At 53.7% G+C, this 19,960-nt stretch overlaps 2 protein-coding genes across 17 annotated transcripts in view; one reads left to right on the top strand and one right to left on the bottom strand.

Annotated features, from left to right (window-relative positions):
* EXTL3 (exostosin like glycosyltransferase 3) overlaps positions 1–7,807 on the top strand; it is a 130,948-nt gene extending 123,141 nt beyond the window's left edge. For all 16 annotated transcript variants that reach the window (XM_080388406.1, XM_080388404.1, XM_080388415.1 and 13 more), the window contains 4 exons: positions 471–598; positions 4,066–4,210; positions 5,166–5,294; positions 7,232–7,807. In XM_080388406.1, the coding sequence (XP_080244532.1) occupies positions 471–598; positions 4,066–4,210; positions 5,166–5,294; positions 7,232–7,441 (612 nt within the window). In that variant the 3' untranslated portion in view covers positions 7,442–7,807. The remainder of the gene's footprint in view (positions 1–470; positions 599–4,065; positions 4,211–5,165; positions 5,295–7,231) is intronic.
* INTS9 (integrator complex subunit 9) overlaps positions 1–19,960 on the bottom strand; it is a gene marked incomplete at its 3' end in the record, with an annotated part of 183,873 nt that overhangs the window by 93,301 nt on the left and 70,612 nt on the right. The gene's annotated exons all lie outside the window — the stretch shown is intronic.

The following is a 19,960-nucleotide window of genomic DNA, read 5'->3' as shown; positions in this document are numbered from 1 at the left end:
GGCGTTGCAAACGAGTCGTGTCCAAAGCAGAAGTGGTGAGTTGTTGTAGAAACAATTCAGTTCAGATCAGCACTGGAGAAATACTGCAAGGGCCGCTTCCTCAGCAGCCACAGGAGAGACCAGCCGTGGCTGCTGTGTTTTCTCTTTTTGTTACAGCAGAGCCACCCTCCTGCGTGCGAAGAGGGCAGGCGACCACTGGCACAGCCGCTATGGCTGGGACCTGGCAGCGGGGGGTGGGTTTGGCTCTCCGCAGTCCTGTGAGATGGGGCAGGGGGCAGCAGGCAGAAGGGCTGGAAGCTGGAGCTGGTGCCGGAGTGAGGTGATGCTTTTTGTTTAGAAAGTGTTTCCCCATCACAGGGGGGGAGGTGCCAAAATGCTGGACTGATGCAGCTGCAGAACACAAGCTCAGCCCCTAAATCTCTTCTCTGGGCACGTACAGCCACCATAACTATCATGTGTTCATCTCTTAGGTTGTCCGCACAGAGAAAAACAGCCTGAACAACCGGTTCCTGCCGTGGGATGAGATCGAGACAGAGGCCATCCTGTCCATTGACGACGATGCTCACCTTCGGCATGACGAGATCATGTTTGGGTTCCGGTGAGTAGCCTCTGCGCATGTAGCCTTTGGATCCAAACTGATGTTTTCTGTATCTAGGGTCTGTTCAGATGCAGCATGGCGTAAAGCTGGGGCTGGAATTAGGACTCCAGTGTCCCTTCCCGTGGTTTTCCAACTCAATTTCTTGGAGGAATAATAAGCACTAATGAACTATTTTAACAAGTGCAGGCGAGTGGGCTGACTTCAGGTTGTCCAGGCAATCCTGATTCTCACGCTTCTTGACCTAGACTCTCTGGCTTTTGCTGTGCTGATAATGTGTCCTTAGTGGTTTTGGGAGTGAGTGGCTTCCTAGGGTGGAAGGTAACTTGAAAACAAATCCAAGAGGCTGTTGCACTCCATCCTTCATGTGCCGTTGGCAAGGCCAGGATGTTCTCAGCCACTGCAGGATGTGATGCTCATGTGCTCCTGGTGGGCTGCCATCCTCTTTGCTCCATGTGGTACTGGGAGGTGACATCTCTTTTGGAATTTTTTTCTGCAGAGCATGGAAAAGACAGATGTTAACAGAAAAGGCTGGTGCTGGTTGCTGCCATTCCCACCTCCTTTCTGCTCCAGCATCTACATTTTCCCTTGACGTTACCCTGGCAAAAAGCTTCCTGATTACGAGGCAAAGGGAGAAAGCAGTTACGTGGGCTCCTGCTGTGGGAGGTTTCTGCAGGCTGCTTCTGCAGCTTGTACAGCTAAACCTCACCGAGTGCCAAAGAGGCGCCGGGGAGTGAGAGTGGCACGAGGAGAGAACGCTGGCACTTGTGTGGCTGTGGCTCGTCAGCCTGCTGGGCCAGCAGCGGGGGTTGCGATTGCTAATCCGAGAGCACCCGGCAGCTGGCTGGGGGGCGGGAGATGGGGACCAGCTCTCCGCTCTCACTGAAACGTGTTGGCTCATGTTTGGGAGGAAGATTAAAAGGCACAAAATGCCTGAAAACCCAACAAGCTCTCTCCAAGAGTTGAAAAACGAGGTGTTAAAGTGATTAAAGCAGGGGAGTAGGCGTTGGGACTCCTGGCTTCCCTTCCATGCCCTGTTTCGGGGTCTTTTTCTGAACTTGGCTGTTTTCTTGCCCTCTTTGGTCTCCGTTTTCCTTAGCTCATTCACAGCGCCAGGCTGAGGCTTTACCGGTTAGCCCTGGAGAGCATCAAATGAAAATTCGAAGTGCCGTGTGTTACTCTCACTCATTACCCTCCTTACAAACACCTTGTTCCTACAAAGCTTCCCTGCATTAATGCATTCAGCCAGGGAAGAGACAGTGTCTTGGTGATTGAGTGAACCTCTCCCTGTAACAACTGTGTTTTGTCGGAACTTTGCTTTGGGCTGTAATTCTTGCGGCCAAAAGCCTCTTCTTGCTCCGTTTGCTACTCAGGAGCAAGCTGGAGGCGGGCATCCAGAGCAAACCTCCCTGAGGAGCACACCCAAAATGATTCTGTGGAGAAATCCTTATTTTTGTGGCTGAGCTGGGAAGGCAAAAGTGAGATGTGGGAGAAGTGATAGGGAATGAGCAGTTTCAACTCCAGCTTTTTAAAACAATCACGCTGGACCGACAGAAATGGCAACAAACAAGTGCTTCTGGGGAGGATGGTGCCAGAGAAGCTGCTGGTGGTGTTAATTACTTGGTTTTCATTACCAGGTTATGTCGGAGTTTCATTAATTTGAGTAGAGGATATAACAGTAAACATGTCTTTGCTCCTGGCTGTGTTAGTAAATGTAATGAAAGCTCAGGGCTCGGAAATTCAGTCTCTCCAGCAGCCTGCGATTGCCCCGCAGCCAGCGCTCCTGTAGCTCTCCGCAGGAATGGGGGTGGGAAGAACTCTCATCTGCAGGGGGAAGAAAACCGAACAAAAAGGCCACTTTCTGCCCAATCTTGTGCCTGTGAAGAAGGGAAAATCCCTTCCGTGTCCAACAGGCTCGCACCTGGGACTTGTTTCATGTAGTCTGGAGTCACTGGGTTTGGAGATGCAGCTTGGACACTAACCACTGGGGAGATGGGATGGGGTGATCCGAAGGAAGCCAGCACCCCTGCCCACGGACCTGGATTTATTTCCCAGGGTAGGCATTAGGCACTGACTTTTTTCTTAATTGTTCCTGCCAGTGTTGCAGCTATCCTGTGGGATTTCTCTCGAGGAGAGTGAGCTTCAGATGAGAGCAGAATATTAAGCAAGCCCACACTCTTACACGCAGACATCAGGGTTTAATTCCCTATGGCTTGAGTGCGAGCGTGTGGCAGGGTGAAGGATGCGCTTACAGCCCCAGAGGTTTTTCCTGTACAGAACCCAGGGAACTGCTGGGTGCTGGTTTGGGATGGGAAGCTGGCAGTTTGGCACTCCAGGTCTTCCATCTGGTGACACCAGGATCTTCAGCATCTCAACAACTTTCCTAAAGGGAGCTTGGTGTTGTCTCGACTTTACAGAGGTGGAAGCTGAGCTTCCGGGAGGTGGGTAGTCCCAGGGAGCTGGGGGAAGAGGCCAGGAGAAGCTGGGTTCCTTCCAGGCCAAGCCTTGCCTGCTCTGGGCTTCCCATAGAGGGGAAATCAGAGAGAAGCAGCACTGGTGTACGTGTCATGCGGTGATGCCCGGGCATGGGCTGCTGGAAGCTGGTGGCAAGTGAAAGAGTTTCCCATCTCGCTGGCTTTCCCTGCCCTTTTCTCTGCCTTTCCATCTAAGGTCTTAAGTTTTCCATTCTCTGTGTAATTCAGAAACTAATTTTGGGCCACTGGGCTTTTTTGTTAGTTTTCTTTTACACCTACAGAACCTTACGAGTTAAAATATCCCTAATTTATGAGTTAGGAATATGTTCCCTTGTGAGTAAGCAACTGGAATGGGCCTCTAGGAGAGGACCAGGGTGAGAAGCCGAGCAGTGTCGGCCTGTGCTCACAGCCTGTGTTTGGGAAGCAGACCAAGGGGTGCCTGCAGTTCACGTCTAACAGCTTTTAACCTTTAACAGGAGAATGTCAACAAATTCTGCCTGTCAAAGCCAAGATTTCTGTGGTCAGCCCTTTCCTGCACTACATTAGGAAAGAAATCAGAATTATCTCAGGGCGAGACCTGTTCACATGTCACTCAGGCAGCTGTGATGGCCAGTTGGTCTCTCCCTGGAGCTTTGGTGCTGTGGAGGTGGGCGAGCTTGCATTGAACAGCCTATGTAAAAAGACTTCTTTTGCATGTTGGAATTGTCTGTATATTTATTTTAAAAAACTAAATGGACTTTAAAGCAAGATAGTTGCCCGTTTTAACAATGTTTATCCTTTTTGCTCAAACTACAATGTATGTCGGTTGTTCTTTGGACGAGCAGTTGCCAAACTTTTTTACGTGTGGGCATCTCCACCACTTGCAACCCCCCTTGGGAGCCAGTCCATTGGCATCGAGGGCGTAGTCCTGTGTGTAGTGGTTCTCAGCCAGAGCCGTGCTCATCTCCAGGTGGGCTCCCCGGGTCTGCGTCTCACCGAAGGGCCTTGTGTTTGCAGAGTCTGGAGAGAGGCAAGGGACCGCATCGTTGGTTTCCCAGGGCGCTACCATGCGTGGGACATCCCCCATCAGTCCTGGCTCTACAACTCCAACTACTCTTGCGAGCTCTCGATGGTGCTCACTGGTGCTGCCTTCTTCCATAAGGTGAGATACCATGGCCACAAAGCTCTGGGCTTTCCCTTCCCTCTCAGAGTAACCAGAGTCTGTATGTTTGTGGGCTTGTATTTTTGTTTTAAAGAACAAATTTTGGAGCTCACTGCTCCTTTTCCCTCGCTTCCTCCAAACCAAAACACAGCCAGCAACCAGTCTGTGACCTGGCAGACAGTCTCCTTGAGGAGCAGGGTATGTTTGTGCCAAGTGAGAAGCACCATGGCGCTGAAGCAGTCGGGGGGCGTTTCAGCGATGCTCTCGGTCATGGCGAGGGCAAGGTGGGCCACGGGACTGCCTGCTCGCCTGCCCTGTGTCTTTACTGTAGTATCTTGAACCTTACAGACTCAAAGTGTTGCAAGGGGTAATTTGTGGGGAAGTCATGGGTTTCTGCAGCTGTGTGGTGGCACAGGCTGGCTGGTAGACATGGAGGTGGCTGGTTTATGGTGGAAGGGAGCAGTGCAGAAAGCGGCTCCGTGACATGTGTGTCTCTGTATGGGAGAGGCAACAGCGGGCAAACAGACCGTGAGAGAAGGATGAGATCTTTTCCCAGGGGGACTGTCGTGAGCCGTCATACTGCGCTGGGGAGGTTATCCACTAGCTACTGCTACTGTGCTGACTCTGACAGCAAGTTCTGAGGGAGCTGAAACCATCGTTCTTACATTTCTGAGGTTACAGGAGCCTCAGGATTTGGCGAGGGTGGTGGCTGTCGGGTGGATCGGCTGCTGTTGTGACTACAGCAGATCTCCTCGGTGCGGGATTAACCCCATCATGGGAAGTCTTTCCGCTGGCATCCTTGAGCTCTGAGTCAGACATGGCCCACCAAGTCGTCTTGATACTCACCTGTGGTGCCACGACTGCTCCGGGTCTGGTGCACCTGGCACCAGTAGTGGGTGGGCGCTTGATGCTTGGGACCACTTTGAGCAACGTTGTGCCTTTTAATCCTTTCTAGTACTACGCCTACCTGTACTCCTACGTGATGCCGCAAGCCATCCGCGACATGGTGGATGAGTACATCAACTGCGAGGACATTGCCATGAACTTCCTGGTCTCTCACCTGACAAGAAAACCTCCCATAAAGGTAAAGCACTAGGCGGGAGTTTGAACTGGGATTTGTGTTTCTGGAGAAACGGTGGTTTGGTTGGTGTCTTTGAAAGGCAAGTGGCATACTGGGAGGCTGCTCTGCTCCGGGGGAATCCAGCTCCCTTCTCACAGTGCAGCCTGGTGCAGAAGCTGTGCTGTGCAGCACACGCTGCCCTTACCGAAATCTGGCTGCATCGCATCTCTGAAGCGCTGTGCTGCAAGCATGATGTGCTTGAGGCTGTCAGCAGTCAGCATGTCCCCTCTCCAGCATCGAGGAGATGTAGTGTGTGTTCAAAAAGGTGTGAAAACTCAGTACGGCCCTTAGAAGCAGCCAAACCCCGCCATGGCAAGCAGATGAATTGCAGTTTGACTTATGCTGCAGCTCAGACTGGAGGGTTTCCTGGCTCAGCAAAGGCCCTTCTGAGCAGCTGATCCTGAAAAGACAAATTCCTTCTTTCCATAACATACAGCACAAGTAGGAACGATTTCCTTGCTGATTTTGGGTAGCTTTCCAGAGACATTTAGGCTCACCTGTGTGCGGAGGGGCTGTTGGTCCAAACACTGCAGCCCAGCTGAAATTTCCCTGCCCTGTGATAACAAATGAATGTCACAATTTTGAACGTGAATTTTGGATGCAGATCATTCTGCTCTTTATCGCTGCTGGCAAACTGCTCTTTACAGCCCTGCATATGTCTCACCGTCACAGGCCAGCTGCGTTGGAGGTGGGTCTTGGCCAAAAGTATGATGGGTGCTTTTTTCTGTGCCATGTTCTTCCCATCTGGAGCTACTATGAAATGAAAGTTGTAGAGTTTGGTGCAGCTGAGAGGAGAATCAGGCCAAAACCAAAGGGTACTGCAGTGGGATGTCTGATTTAAGATAAACAAGGAGGCCCTTTAATCAGTGGGTGGCCCCTCAGCACCTCCAGAAAGCTGGAGTCCCCTCCAAAGATCTTATTCTGGCTGCCTAAAACAAGAAGTGCCCCAAATTCTAATTCTTCTGTAGCATCTGTAGCCAGCAGGTCAAGGGAGGGGGCTCTGCCTCTCCACTCTGCTCTGGTGAGACAAGACCCCCCTGCAGCGCTGCGTCCGGCTCTGGGGTCCCCAGCACAGGAGAGACACGGAGCTGCTGGAGCGGGGCCAGAGGAGGCCAGGGAGATGCTCAGGGGCTGGAGCAGCTCTGCTGTGGGGACAGGCTGGGAGAGCTGGGGTGGCTCAGCCTGGGGAGGAGAAGGCTGCGGGGAGACCTTAGAGCACCTGCCAGTGCCTAAAGGGGCCGGCAAGAAAGCTGGGGAGGGGCTTTGGGCAAGGGCAGGTGGCGATGGCACACGGGGGAATGGCTTTACATGAGAGAGGGGAGATGGAGATGAGAGATGAGGAAGAAATTCTTCCCTGTGAGGGCGGCGAGGCGCTGGCCCAGGCTGCCCAGAGCAGCTGTGGGTGCCCCATCCCTGGCAGTGCTCAAGGCCAGGCTGGACGGGGCTGGGGGCAGCCTGGGCTGGGGGGAGGGGTCCTTGCCTGTGGCAGGGGTGTGGGACTAGATGGTCTTTAAGGTCCCTTCCCACCTAAACCATTCTATGGTTCTGTCTGTGAAAGGAAAGGAGCTCCTTTCTCAAGGAATTTCCACACCCCCACCCCCACCCCACCCCAAAACAGCTTCTTAAACATTAAACCAGAAAAAAGTAACTGTTAGTAGATGATCGTGTCCCCCTTGAAGTCTCTGCTCTGACAGAGCTGGTGTGGATGATGTCCTTCCTTGCCTGGACACCTTCCAAGGGACACCTGGCAGCGGGGGAGAGCACGGCCAGACTCGTGCCCCGTTTGCCACATGTCAGGCAGGACATCGGGCCAGGTCTCCCCGCCCTGGGCGCAGCCTGGGTGTCCCCCCGGCCGGGGTGGTGTGGGCAGCGTGGCAGTGACTCTGTCCATCTCATTGCAGGTGACTTCTCGCTGGACTTTCCGCTGCCCTGGGTGCCCCCAGGCGCTTTCACACGACGACTCTCACTTCCACGAGCGACACAAGTGCATCAACTTCTTTGTCAAGGTGTACGGGTACATGCCCCTCCTGTACACCCAGTTCCGTGTGGACTCGGTCCTCTTCAAGACCCGCCTGCCCCACGACAAGACAAAATGCTTCAAGTTCATCTAGCAGTGTGAGGCAGCCGGGCACCCTCGGCCCCCCGAACCTTGGCTGGCGGCGGGTGAGGGCGGAGGGTGGCTTTTGGATGGGGCTGCGAGTGCAAAACACCTTTTGCTTTGACTCTGGCCTCCCACGGAGCTAAAGGGACGTCCTGGGTTCGGACGGGCACGTTTCCCCCTCCTCTCCCGCTCTCCCCACGGTGACTCGACCAAGCGACAGGGAACAGGATCTCACAGCTTCTGTAAAGACGCTCCCTAGGATCGTACACTGAGGAATGGCACAGTGGCTAGTGGCTCTGCCCCTTCCCTAGCCAAGGGAAACCATTCTTTTTAATTATAATTATTGTTATTTAAAATGAAAGTGTTTTAGATTTGCCGTGTGAGGCTTTTTTTTTCCCCCCCTTTTTTCTTCTCCCCCCCTCAGCCCTTTTCCCCTCTGGACCTGTCTGCCCACTCGAGGGGGACTGTAGCAAGGTCAGGTTGGAGGTGTTTGACTGCAGAGAGGTTATCCCCAGCATCAACGCAGCTCCGGTCACCACCGTTGTCCCCATCCTTCCTTGCGAGGGGCAGCCCATCTCCCCTCCTGCACACCATGTCCTGGCTCGTCTTGCCCTGTGGCTGCTACCGAGGACTTGAAGGTGTCGGCTGGTGACGAGCTCTTTGCCCTGCTCTGCTCACCCCCGGAGCCCTGCCCTTGGAGAGGGGCGAGCAGGGAAGAGGTTGGCTCCGGAGGGTCCTTCCCTGGCTCCTAGCGCTGCACCAGGTCCCGTGCTACAGCCCCGGGGAAGTTCGGTTGCTGCTGTCTCGTTCTCGGTGTCCTGCTCCGCTCGCACGGCACACCGCCGCCGCTGCTAACCCTCTGAAGACGGGGAGCGCGTCTGGGGCTGAGGGATGATGCAGCTGCAGCACAGCAGGGGCTGGCAGTGCCCCTGGCTCACACGTTCCAGCAGGCTGCTGGGGCCCACAGTTTTCTACAGCGGCTGCAACAACGGCTGCTGCAGAGAGTCGAGTCTGGCCTGGCCTTTTCACAAGAGCTTTGGCTCTTTTCCTCCTGCCCTCATTCACTGGCCCTGGAGGGCTGCTCCAGTAGCACCCCAAGATCAGCTACACGAGCCTTTGCTGATAAAATAAACCTCTCTCCCAGCCGCGTCCAGGCGTGAGTGCAGTCTGCCGAGAGCCGGCTGCACGTGGTGCCTGGTCCCTGCCGGGTGAGCAGGCAGCGGTTCAGCTCCCAGTGCCGCCGCCATGGGCATCGGGGTGTCGGGGCCTTCTCTGGAGACCGCTTTGCATTTTGCAGGGTGGAGGAAGAAGACGCTAACCCTTAACCTGTGCGCAGCCACGCAGAGCCCCAGCGAAACACCAGCCCAGCCTGCGCGTGCCGGGGCTGCGCCACAGGCTGGAGTCCCCGCTCTGCCTCGGCCGCGGCAGCTTTGCCCATGGGCCTCAGCGTAACTGCCTTAAGCTCCCACCCTGGCCACGCTTGTGCCCTGGCTTTGGGCTGCGAGGGAAGGTTAATCCCACCGAGAGCTTTCCCTCGTGTGAACTGGGAGACGCTGCTGGGATCTCGTTCACGGGGCTGTTTTCGGAGCTGGTTTCGCTCCCACCAAAGCAAAATGCTGTTACGTCCGTGTGGTCACCCAACCTCCGCACCCTACTCCTGCTCCGTTCTGCTCCAACCCCAGCCCCTAAGAGGAGGGAAGGACACAGCTTGCCCCCTCCTGTGTGGTGATGTTCTCCCCCAGTGCATCCCAGATGTTTAAGAGCAGCTGGGTAGACAGGAAGGTGAAACGCGTGTGATTCACCCCAACATTCCCAGTTTTCCTGGCCTGACTTCCACTGTGGCAGGTGTCAGCTCAGCACCACAGCACCCTGCAGCAGAAGGATGTTCCCACCTGGTCGTGTCTCTGGTGCGTCCCAAAGCAGGAGCAGGAACGGATGGTCCATCAGCAGCTCCTAGGCTCCCTCCCAAGGTCAGCCCTGTCCGAGCTCCTCTCCTGTAGCTGCACCCTTTTGGGGGGTGAGGTGGCCTCTCCAACCACGTTTCAGCCAGTTTTTCATGTCACCCCATGGTTGGGGGTCACCAACACTTGCTCCTTGGTAAGGGGAAAGGAAGGGGCAGCCCATCCCAGCAGAGCTGATGGCTCGTGCCTTCACCAGCACTACAGACTGCAGCAAAATACAGATTTTTTTCCTCTGTGGGTTTTTTTTTTTTTCTTTCCACTCTCTTTTTCTTGTAACATCACGTGCTCAAAAAAGAGCATGTGAAGGCTCACAGTCTCCTTGAAAATGGGATCGGAGACTCCTGCAAGGCCCCAACACACCTGGAAGGATGTTCCCTGCCCCTGCTCAGAATGGAAACAGCAGCTGCACCAGCTTCAGCATCCCCGAGGGGCCTGATCTCCTCTGCCGCTGGCTTCCATTCTCCTCTTGTTAATAGGTGGTTCCTTAGCAGCGACGCAGCCGCTCACGTACAGCGTGGTCCCGGTGTCAGCCAAGAGTGGAGGCAGCTCCACCTCTCCCAGCCCTCTGCCTGCATGGCAGGAGTCAAACGGGATTAAGGAGCGCTGCAGGTGTGGATTGCACTTTATATAAATAGAGATACACTTCTCAGCTACTTATTTTCAAAAATCTTAAGGGAAATGTTGTTATTCTGGTGAGAGACTGTAATACAGGGAGTTTGGAAATCGGGGATGTGATGTGGAGCGTTTGGATTGCTGTTTGCGTCGTGGGGGCTCGGGGTTTGCCGAGCTGCTGGCAAGCCCAGAGCTGGGGGTTTCTCCTTTCCGTTGGTGCGTTTCAGTTCAAGGCTGGTAGAGGTGGAGAGATCCGTGGTGGGAATCCAAACTGTTCGTCCTCCCAGGCTCTTAACACACTCTTGCCTCTTGCCCACAGTGGGGCTTTTGGAGGATCCCCGGTGCTGTGGTAGCCAGGGGTCAGGCTCAGAGCGTCGTGGCTGAGTGGGGAGAGGCTGCATGGTGGGGTCTCTGTGCACGGCATGGGATGGTTTCCTCCTTGCTGAGACCCTCCAGAGGGGAAGGATTTGGGGGTGACAGGGTAATGGGGTACCGTGAGTCACAGGTGGCAGCTGCTCGGGGGGGGACGTGCTGGGCAGCAGCAGCGTTAGGAGGGATGCAGTGCCATAAAGAAATGAAATGCTAGTGAGAGCGTCTTCTCCCTCACCCGTGGGGCTGGTGCTGTCCTTCCCAGTCCTCTGCTGCTCTGGCTCATTGCCACATCTTCCCACATAGCCACCAAAACCCCTCCGGCGTACAGGCTTGTGATTCACGCCCCAGCTTTCTGCTCCTGAGATATCCCAGGATATCTCCTTTCCTCTGCCAGTGGAGAGGAGAGGGGCATTTCTGGAGAGTGGTCCAGCCTCTGCCGCCGTCCGGAACATCCACCTTGGCTACTCGCCGCTCTCCCGTGATGTTCAGGGGGTCCCGGCGTAACTCCGAAGCTCAGGTCAGGTGGTACGGTTCATCCCAGCTCCAGCACGGAGCAGCCTGGGGCGCACGGTCTCCGCCACCCCAGCCCTGAGGAGACGGGATGGTCTCTCGGTGGTTGTACTTTCCCAAGGGAAAGGCCTTCTCCCCTTTCCCACGTTTCTGCTGCTTCACCCAGGACCGGGGTTGCCGCCGGCGGGTGCCGGGTGCAGAGCGAGGTCTTTTTCACGTTGGCTGTAAATAGCGTTGTCTGTGGTGACACGGACCCCCCCGTACCCCGTCCGTGTTGCACGGCCCCTGCCCTCCCCTGCGCCATGGTTGTGCTAACTGCTCCGTGAGCACCGGGTTTAAAAAAAAAAAAAAAAAAAAAAATAAAAAGCCCCACAAAACCGACAACCGAGATAAAAGAAACTCCTTCAACACGAGCACAATGTTGAGTTTTTTTTGTAAAAGGATTCAATAAATGGAGAGTTTAACTTGAGAGCATCTTGGTGTTTGCTTTGCCGGGGGCTGGGGGGGTTGGGACCAGGATGGGGCTTGCTGCTGCTCCGAGGCCCTGGGGCACCCCAAAAACAAGCATGTCCCCAGGCCTGCGTTTCCTGAGGGGCAGGTGAGCTGGTCTGGGATGGTGGAAACCCCTCAAGGATGGCAGCGTCTGGTGCTAAACCCTGCTTCAGCCCTCGGTGAGCTGGTGGCTGGGCCAAGAGAGCCCCTGGCCCAGCCCTGCGGGGGCGGTTGGACCCCGGTGTTCCTTCAGGACACATCACATCCCAGCTGCCACAGGGCTGCCGGTGCCGTCGGGGCCAGCCAGGACAGCGGATTCGGGGGAGGCTGGGAACACCTCAATTTCTGCATCACCAATCGCCCACTAATTGCCATCACAGCCAACCAAAAAGCACCTTTCCCAGAGCCCAGCTCTGCTTGCAGGATGCAGCCCTGAGGCCTCTGCCCTGCGCAGGGGCAGGGTGTTGCTGAAAGCACCACAGGAAGAGTTGTCCGGGTAGTTCTAGACAACAAAACCAGTGGCTGAGCTGGCGCTGGAATTGCAAACCTTACCATCCCTGCCCTGGGATCCTGGAGGAAGGAAATGTAGGAGCCATTTCCTCTGGCACTCGCAGGCATTGCTGGCTCAGGGAATGCTCCCAGTGCCTCTCAGGTGCAGGAGGCTGAGGTGGAAAACCCAACTGGATCTGTGTGATTCCCGTCCCCATTTCCACCAGCTTCAAACCTGTGCAGGGGAGCAGAGGGGAGGAATGGAGCTGGCTGCGCCATGGGCTCCCACGCTGGGCTGGAAATCCCGCAGGATTTCCTGCATGTTGCTGGATTTCCTCTCTCTTCCTTTCTGGCTTTTTTCTTCACCTTTCCTCCTGAGCAGCTGGCTTCCTCCATGGTCGCTTGTTCACCTTTGTCACCTGCCCTTGCTGCTGTCACCCTGGGAAACGTGCCCTTTATTTTCCCTACTGCCTTGGAGTAAAGGCTTCTCCTTACCGGGAGTGTTCGTGCTCGGTTGTATTTCTAGGATGGGTTTCAGGGAAACCCCAAATTACTTCGGTTGCGGAAGGGAGGAGGAGGTGGGTGCTCTGCCCAGGACCTGCCTCCCGCATGCCTGCGGTCTCTCCCCGGAATACTGCTGGAAGGCAGCAGGGACATCAGTAGCAGCGTGAGGACACAGACACTCACCCAAAGGCCCGGAGCTGGCTGCAGCGGTGGGACGCTGTCCTGGGGGCCACCCCCCCGGGAGCCCAGCAGCAGCTCGGGCACGGGCTCGACTGGAGCAGATTTGCTGGTGAGGCTCTTCCAGCCCTTAGGAAGCTGATAAAAATCTGTAAAAGCAAATGATTTTTACAGCTGTAACTAACATGACCTTGGCGAAACGAGCCACAGCATTGTGACTCCTGTTTGGTTTTCTTCTTTTTTTATTTTTCTTTTTCTTTTTTTTTTCCTCTCTATAAGGGTTTATACCTTGGGGGGGAGGAACAGGTACTGGGGACAGGAATAAGAAATAAATCCCCTTAGGAAGTCATTCCCTTCCACCAGGAGGGAGAGCAGGGGGGAGTGCTTCACTCACGCTGAAACGTGCCCTCAGTTTCCCCTTGCAGATGACACAGTCCTTGATAAGAAGCAATTTCGCTGAAATCGCTCCCTGTGTTTCCATTCTGCCCATCAAGGCCCTAGAAGCAGCCAGCTCCTGCAGGAGCCCGGGTAAAGGACCTGCACCCCGTCACGGCCCTGCCTTACGCCCCAGCCACGCTGAGACAGGCAGGAAGAGGGAAACTGCTGGCTCTGGGGTTTTCTTTACCCACCTGGAAATGCAGAACATTCCAGCAGGGCCAGACACCACCAGCGATGCAAAGCCAAGGTCGCAGGTCCTTGCTCCCAGGTTAATTAGCTGGCTGCTTTTCCACCCAAAAGCCAGGGCAGGCCGCGTACCCTGGCATCACTTTCCTGTTTAACAAATAAAAAGGCTTAAATTTTAAATTTAAGAGCACGTGGTGTTGTGGGGAGCGGGGCTGGCAGGAAAAGGGGAGCGCTGGTGCTGGGGGGGCATTATAAACCTCGATGTCCGTATCATTTTTCAGAGTGCGTTGCAGGGCCGGTGCGAAGTGATGCGCAGGCTGTGCAGGATTTATACCTCTGGCTCCCTGCCTGCGATGGACCGTGAAAGGCTTTAGGAAGAAAAATAGGATTTTATCCCCAGTGTTTTAAGAAGTTGTTCTGGAGTTGTTAGCAGGCTCAAAAGCAATGGGCTCCTGCAGTTCTGTGGGTGCCCAACACACGGCGAGGGTCACCCATCACCTGCCTCGCCCCCTGCCTCCTGCTTTTAACCCTGGGGCAACGGCGCGGGGCTGCAGCAGGAATACAAAGCTGGAGGAGACCGATTTCAGTTGGAAGGGACCTACAGAGATCATCTAGACCAAATGCCCGACTGCTTGAGGACTGACCAAAAGTTAAAGCGTGTTACTAAGGGCATTAGGAGCCCTGGTTTTGGCGTAGAACCCCTGGGAGAAGCAGGGTTTTACCCACGGTGCAACCAGAGGGCTGCAGGGAGGCAACGGAGGAACTGGGAAAGCAGAACCGGTGGTGAGCAGCGCCGCACAGCACCTGCAACCACCCCGAGAATGCGTGTGCTGCGCTGACAGCAGCACGCTGCAATTTAGAGGCTCAGTATAGTAAATATTAAGAGCAGTCAGAGGGAAATGAGCAGTTACTAGCCAGGCAATTAATAAAGACCTATGCAGCACTCAGTGTTGTGCCTGCAAGGGAAGGGTAATTGTCACTCTTCATTTTAACCCACTAAAGAATTCAATGTAGCCAAAAACAAAAACAAAAACAAAAACAAAAAAACCTAAACAACTCCAGGTCGAGTGCCACCAGCCCTGGGGAACACCTGGAGCCCAGCTCTGCCCCAAGAACGCAGCAAGTCCTGGAGCAGCACTGTGGCAGCCACGAAACATGGGTTGATTTTTTATTTTTACTTTTCCCTTCAAGAGGAATAAAGAGGTGAGGGGTAACACCTGCTCCTGCTGCCTTCGTTTTAAAGCCTTTCCATGCTCTTCTTGCAGGCCTTCTCAGCAGAGGGATTTTAAGCTCTCACTAAAAATAATAAATAAATAAATAAATAAATAAATAAATAAATAAAAGACAAGTTGTGATGGCTTTGCATGTGGTTGGGGTTCTCCATGAGGCAGCAGGTGGCACGGGGCCGCGCTGGGCCACCCTCACCCTTTCTGTCACCGAGTGCCCACACATATCAAGAAAACAATGCGAAGTTTTACCCGTGTCTGTGGCTTGGGTGATGGCTGCGGTGGGCGCTCGCTGCCGGGCAGAGGTTTCCTCCCCAGGGGGTTCATGCCAACCCCTCGGCTCGGCTCATCGCACTGAATTATGTTCTGCCCCAGCACATTCACTCCTGCAGCTTTAATTACCTACGGCCGCCTGGCCACGCAGATGTCACCCCTCCACATGCTCAGGGGCCGGGAGAGGGACACTCGGGGACAGCCAGTGATAGGCCAGAGATGGAGGAATGATTTATTTTTTTGCTGTAATCAAGGCAAAGAGCCTTTCATTGTTTAACCCTGCCAGTAAACCTGCAGCAAACCGATGCCGTGACTTCTGGAAGGGGAGTTTGGGAAGGCCACTGCCTCCCGGGCCTGAATTAATCCCTCCTGATTTAGGAGCTTGCTATGGTGCCACTTGACGGTGTCGCATCTGTCCATGGGAGAGACACAGGATGCGGCCCACAATCTCCAGCCTTAATGAAGGGCTCAGGGCATGGTACTTGCCACTGGCTCCTGGCCAGGGCTGTCCTGAGCTCCCAGGCAGTGCCCTGCGGCCCCAAGTGTCCTCATGGGAAAAGTACCACGTCCCCATGGGCAAGAACCCCCTGTAGCTCACAGAGCTGCCTCCTCAGAACGTAAGTCCCCATGCCATGCCCTGGCAAGCAGGGCTGGGGGTCCCAAGGTCATAAGGTGAGACCTGGCTTGTTCCTTGTGGGCCACAAGACTTGGTGATGGGTGCCCGAAAGGATGGGGCTGAGGAGGTGGATTTCCAGTGGTAGGACCTTAGTGACAAGTCAAGATGATTGGGCCCAGGTGATGGGTCCTCAAGGGACGGGTTCACGTGTCGTGGGTCCCAGGCGATGGGTCACATGTGAGGGGTAACTGGGGCCCCCTTGATCTGACTCACCTTTCCCACCATGAGCCCACCCAGGCCATGACGTGCAGCTGAGTGCAGCCCCTTCCGCACCCAGCTCCCCCACTCCTCCCAAAGGCTGAGCTGCTGGTGGGGCACGGAGCCAACAACTCGCTCCCGCTTCCCTCTGCTCAGCGTGTCCAAGCCCCCAAGGAGGTGGCCCTGGCTCAGGGTACTCATCAGGTGGCTTCAGGGCCGGCTGATCCCTGGTGACACTGACGGCCGCTGGGCACGGTGAGGGGACAGCAGGAGATGACTTTGTTCAGCTGGTTTTGTTAAGGCTCGCAGTGACAGAAGGAAGCCGACATCCCTCCCTGTACGGGCAGGGCTGTTCCACAGAAGCCCCCCAGGTGCAGAGAGCCGACGTTCGCCTTTTCCTCCCCACTGGCCTCCGGCGCAGCGCTGCAGCCAGGGGAAGCAGCTGAGATGGAATCGCTTGCCAGGGGCCAAGGTGCAGCCCCGCAACGCAGCCGCTTCCGCAGCAGCCCGGCGGCGACTGGCACAATTAGTGTTTAATTAGGGGAGCTGCGGAGAGGCCTGTGAAGCGCAGCGCGGGGTGTGGGACTCCCAGGTCACACATGGTCACGGGGCCTGGGGATGGCCGCGGCACAACGAACATCACGAACATCACGCAGCGGCCAAAGGTATTGCGTTTTTTTCCTCTCTGGAAGAAAGAGAGTGAAACCAAGTCCCTTTGCTGTTGTTTGGCCGTCACAGTGCGCGTCCCTGGTGCCATCCATCGTAATCCACCCCCGCCACTCACAGCTCTCCTGGGCTGCCATGGTTACCTCGGCAGGGCTGACCCAGCCCGAAGAAATGCTATTTATTTTTGTGTGCAGAATGAACAAGCACTTATTTTTTGCTAGTTTAATTAAGATTTTTCATTAAATAATCCCTCCCTAGTATGTTTATTTTTCCAGCAGGGGTCAACCTTTCTGTTTGTAAGAAACGAATCAGTTTTCAGATGCTGGACTGGAGCACTAGGTTTTCCCACCCAAAATGAATTGAAGAAAAATGTGGAGACTTTAAAATTGCTTCCCCATCCTGTCCTTGCCCAGGAGGGTGACAAAGCCTTTGGAAAGCCATTAGCTACCAGATGACCTGATAAAATACCAGCACGGCTGTTACCGGTAGGAGTCAGAGCTTTGCACCTCTAATAAGTATTTTGATGTGAGAGCCCATCACATCAGCTGCCTTCCAGTAGTGAACCAAGCTAAAAACCAATGGTTGAGCTCGAGTACATTGCCAACGCTGTTAATGAGCACTGCCACCCAGTCCCAGGTCCTGAATTATCTTCAAACCACCGTGCTTTTAATACAGCTTCTGCCGCAGCAGCTTTCAGCTGGAAGTCTCAAGGCAGCCTGCAAAGGAGGACAGTACGATTTCTATTTCTCCTAACGGGAAAGTGAGGCACTAAGCCAGGAACATGCCCGAAAGCATCCGTCAGAGGCAGAACTTGACTGGTTCTCTCCAGTTCTGTCAAGTTAAGCAGCACTGAGAGATTTCCACGGGGTTTATTTGGCCCAGTTATGCCCTAGTCACTCACGTGGAGTAGCTATTGTGGCCGATTCAGTCTGCCTCACTCTTCACATTTAAATATTTCTTTAATACCCTGACATCTGTAAAGCCCCTCGTGTCTAACCTGACCGCCTGTGTAAGGAGGCTGTGCTGGGTGAGTGCGTTGGGAGGCTGCTCCCCGCCGGTGGGCAAGGCTGGCTGGACTGCATCACTTCAGCAAAGACAGCAAATGCCTCTGTCTCTCGCCTTCCTGCCCTCACGCACCTGCAGAGCCAGAGGAACACAGAGCTCGATTAATTCTTTTATGGCAGCGAATCCGCAGCCCTGTTACTGCAGGGCTCCGTGTCATATAACCATGTAAATGCCAGAGAAACCTCCCTGGCTAGTTCAGCTCCAGGTTCTGGCTCAAGGGCATCCTCTCGTTAGCTCCAACTTGGTTCCACCCAGCCAAGGTCTTCTTGACTCTAATGCTTGCCACTGCTTGGGTGATGGGAACTGAGCATTCAGAGCCATTTGCCACCAGCGAGCGGCAGCTCGGCTCACGCACACTCACATGGCCTCCAGCAGCAGCGCGGGGAGGGGAGAACTCCCGGGCTGGACTCCACGCCGACCCGCAAGCTTGGTGGGACCAAGCCGGGAAGGTCACCCGTGGTTCAGCAGCACAGCACCACGCAGCTGCAGCGGGGGATGGCGTTGTGGTTCATAAGCGGCCATGAAGTGCTAAGGATCTCTGGAGATCATCCAGTCCAACCCCCTGCTAAAGCTGGTTCATCCAGAGCAGGTTGCACAGAGTCGCGTCCAGGTGGGTTCTGAACATCTCCAGAGGAGGAAAATCAGAGGAGGAATTTCAGGTTTGTGGCGTGCTTTCACTGTGCCGGCAAACTGGTTTTTTCCTTGGTTTTTTGCTCTAAAATAAGCTCTTTGTGGTGAACCAACAGCTCACCACACAAGGTCCCCTGCGAGTCCTCCGTGGCAGCAACACTGCCTTGGATTTCCCAATACTAGGTCACTCCAGCACAGCCTTCACCAAGCGGGAGCTCCTGCTGTCGCGGTCTGCCCGGGGCACGGCCAGCCTGCCCACGCGCAGCCGAGGTGGGCGCAGCAGGTACTGACGCGCAGCCTGGCGTCCAGCTTCTTAAAGCAACAAGTGAAGTCCCTTAGAATTATAAATGCAAATGAGGATATTCTCAAAATGAAGGCTCTGGAGCACTGGGACCAGTGCGGGAGCTGGTGCAGGTAGCAAGTAGAAGGATGCTCTCAAGGACTGACTACCAGGCCCACTGTTCCCTCTCTCCCTGCCTCCCCAGCTCAGCTGAGTTCATCACATGCCCTCTGTGCATTAAGAATAATCTTTCTGGAGATTTAATTACAAGGTGAAATATGTCCAATTCTTGTATTCTATTTTCGAGCAATGATAAAGAAGCTGAGCTACTGCAAATGCTGTAAACTCTTACGAGGATTAATGCTCCTGCAACAGTTTTTTATCACGTTAATGACACTATTTCTCTCAAGCCTGGGACGTACACACAAAGCAAAGGTATGGATGCTGGAGTCTGTACATCCAATCGAATAGAAATGCTTAATGTGTATGAAATGTGATGTGGAAACTGCAATAGCAAATAGTTTTTATTACAGAGCTGTTCTTCCACTGCCTTAATTTCCCCAAAGCTATAAACTGAAGGAGTAGCTATGGTTTACAAATGTGTATATACGTGCAGAGGCGGATGTGGAATAGGCATGCAGATGCTTTTATAAACCACAGAATATGCTTCCTCCTTGGCAGTCTTACTATGCTTTTTATTTTTAACACCAAATAAATACAAAACAATCCAATAACAACAAACAGCAGTAAATCTGAGAAATCGGCCGCTTTTAAAAGCAATGCCATTAACTAACTTTAGGCCCCAAATAGATGATTTGGGGAGTGAAAAACCTCCCCAGGTCTGCAGTACAGATGGCTTTGTATAAATGACTCAGTATTTCAACCAGGATTTGGGATTGTGGGGGCTGAAAGGACAGGTTTTTGGAAGGTAGAAACGAGAGGCACCTAAATCTCAAAGGTTTTTCATGAGCACTGCGAGTTTAACTACTTCTTTTCAAGTACTTTATGTACTTTTGCAAGTGCCTTCCTGAGATACTTCCTCCACTGGTGATGGAGGAACCCAGAAGTAACCAGGCTTTTGCAAGTCTCAGTGAAGAGCCTAGAGCTAGGTGGACAAATGTGGTCATAAAAGGTGGGGGTGCAGCGTCAATAAACAACTTGCGCTGCTAAAGCTTCTAGCCTTTCCAAAATCCTCCTGCTTTGCAAGGAATGGCCAGGCTCTTGCCACTTTGAAGCTGTTCTACATGTCCAGCATAGCCCCCTTTTTCTATTTTTATTTTTATAACCTTCGCCTTTCCAGCTTTCTCATTCTTCTCTTCTTTGTGCCTGTGAAATACACATGCACAATGTACATGGAAGACAGACAGGAAATTGGATTTGGTGACTGGGAAGAAACAGTGGGGAAAAAATAAATCTTACAATATCTAAGGCCATTGTTTCTATATTCCTACAGTCTTCTCAGGTAAAGGACTGGGGCCATACGTTGCAGAGAGGGTCAGATAGAGAAATGTCTGCATCTGCACACAATTTCACCATGACCTTGTAAATACACACTCTATTTATTTACTCTGCAGTTCGTATCTCCTATAAGATTCCAACTCCCAATTTTACAGAACAAAAATCCCCTCCAAAATATTCCAAAACCAGTTAAAAATAAAATTAAAAAAATAGATAATAAAAATACTTCCTTGCTTCTCCAAGAATGTCTCTCTCTCCCTGGGTCACCTTTTGGAAAGCTCTTAGCAATGGTGCTCTGAGATGTCTCCTCGCAGAG

This window comes from Falco punctatus (genome assembly GCF_963210335.1).
Source record: "Falco punctatus genome assembly, chromosome: 5".
Lineage (NCBI taxonomy): Eukaryota > Metazoa > Chordata > Aves > Falconiformes > Falconidae > Falco > Falco punctatus.
Note: the sequence above shows the minus strand (reverse complement) of the source record. Positions and strands in the feature narration are given on the sequence as shown.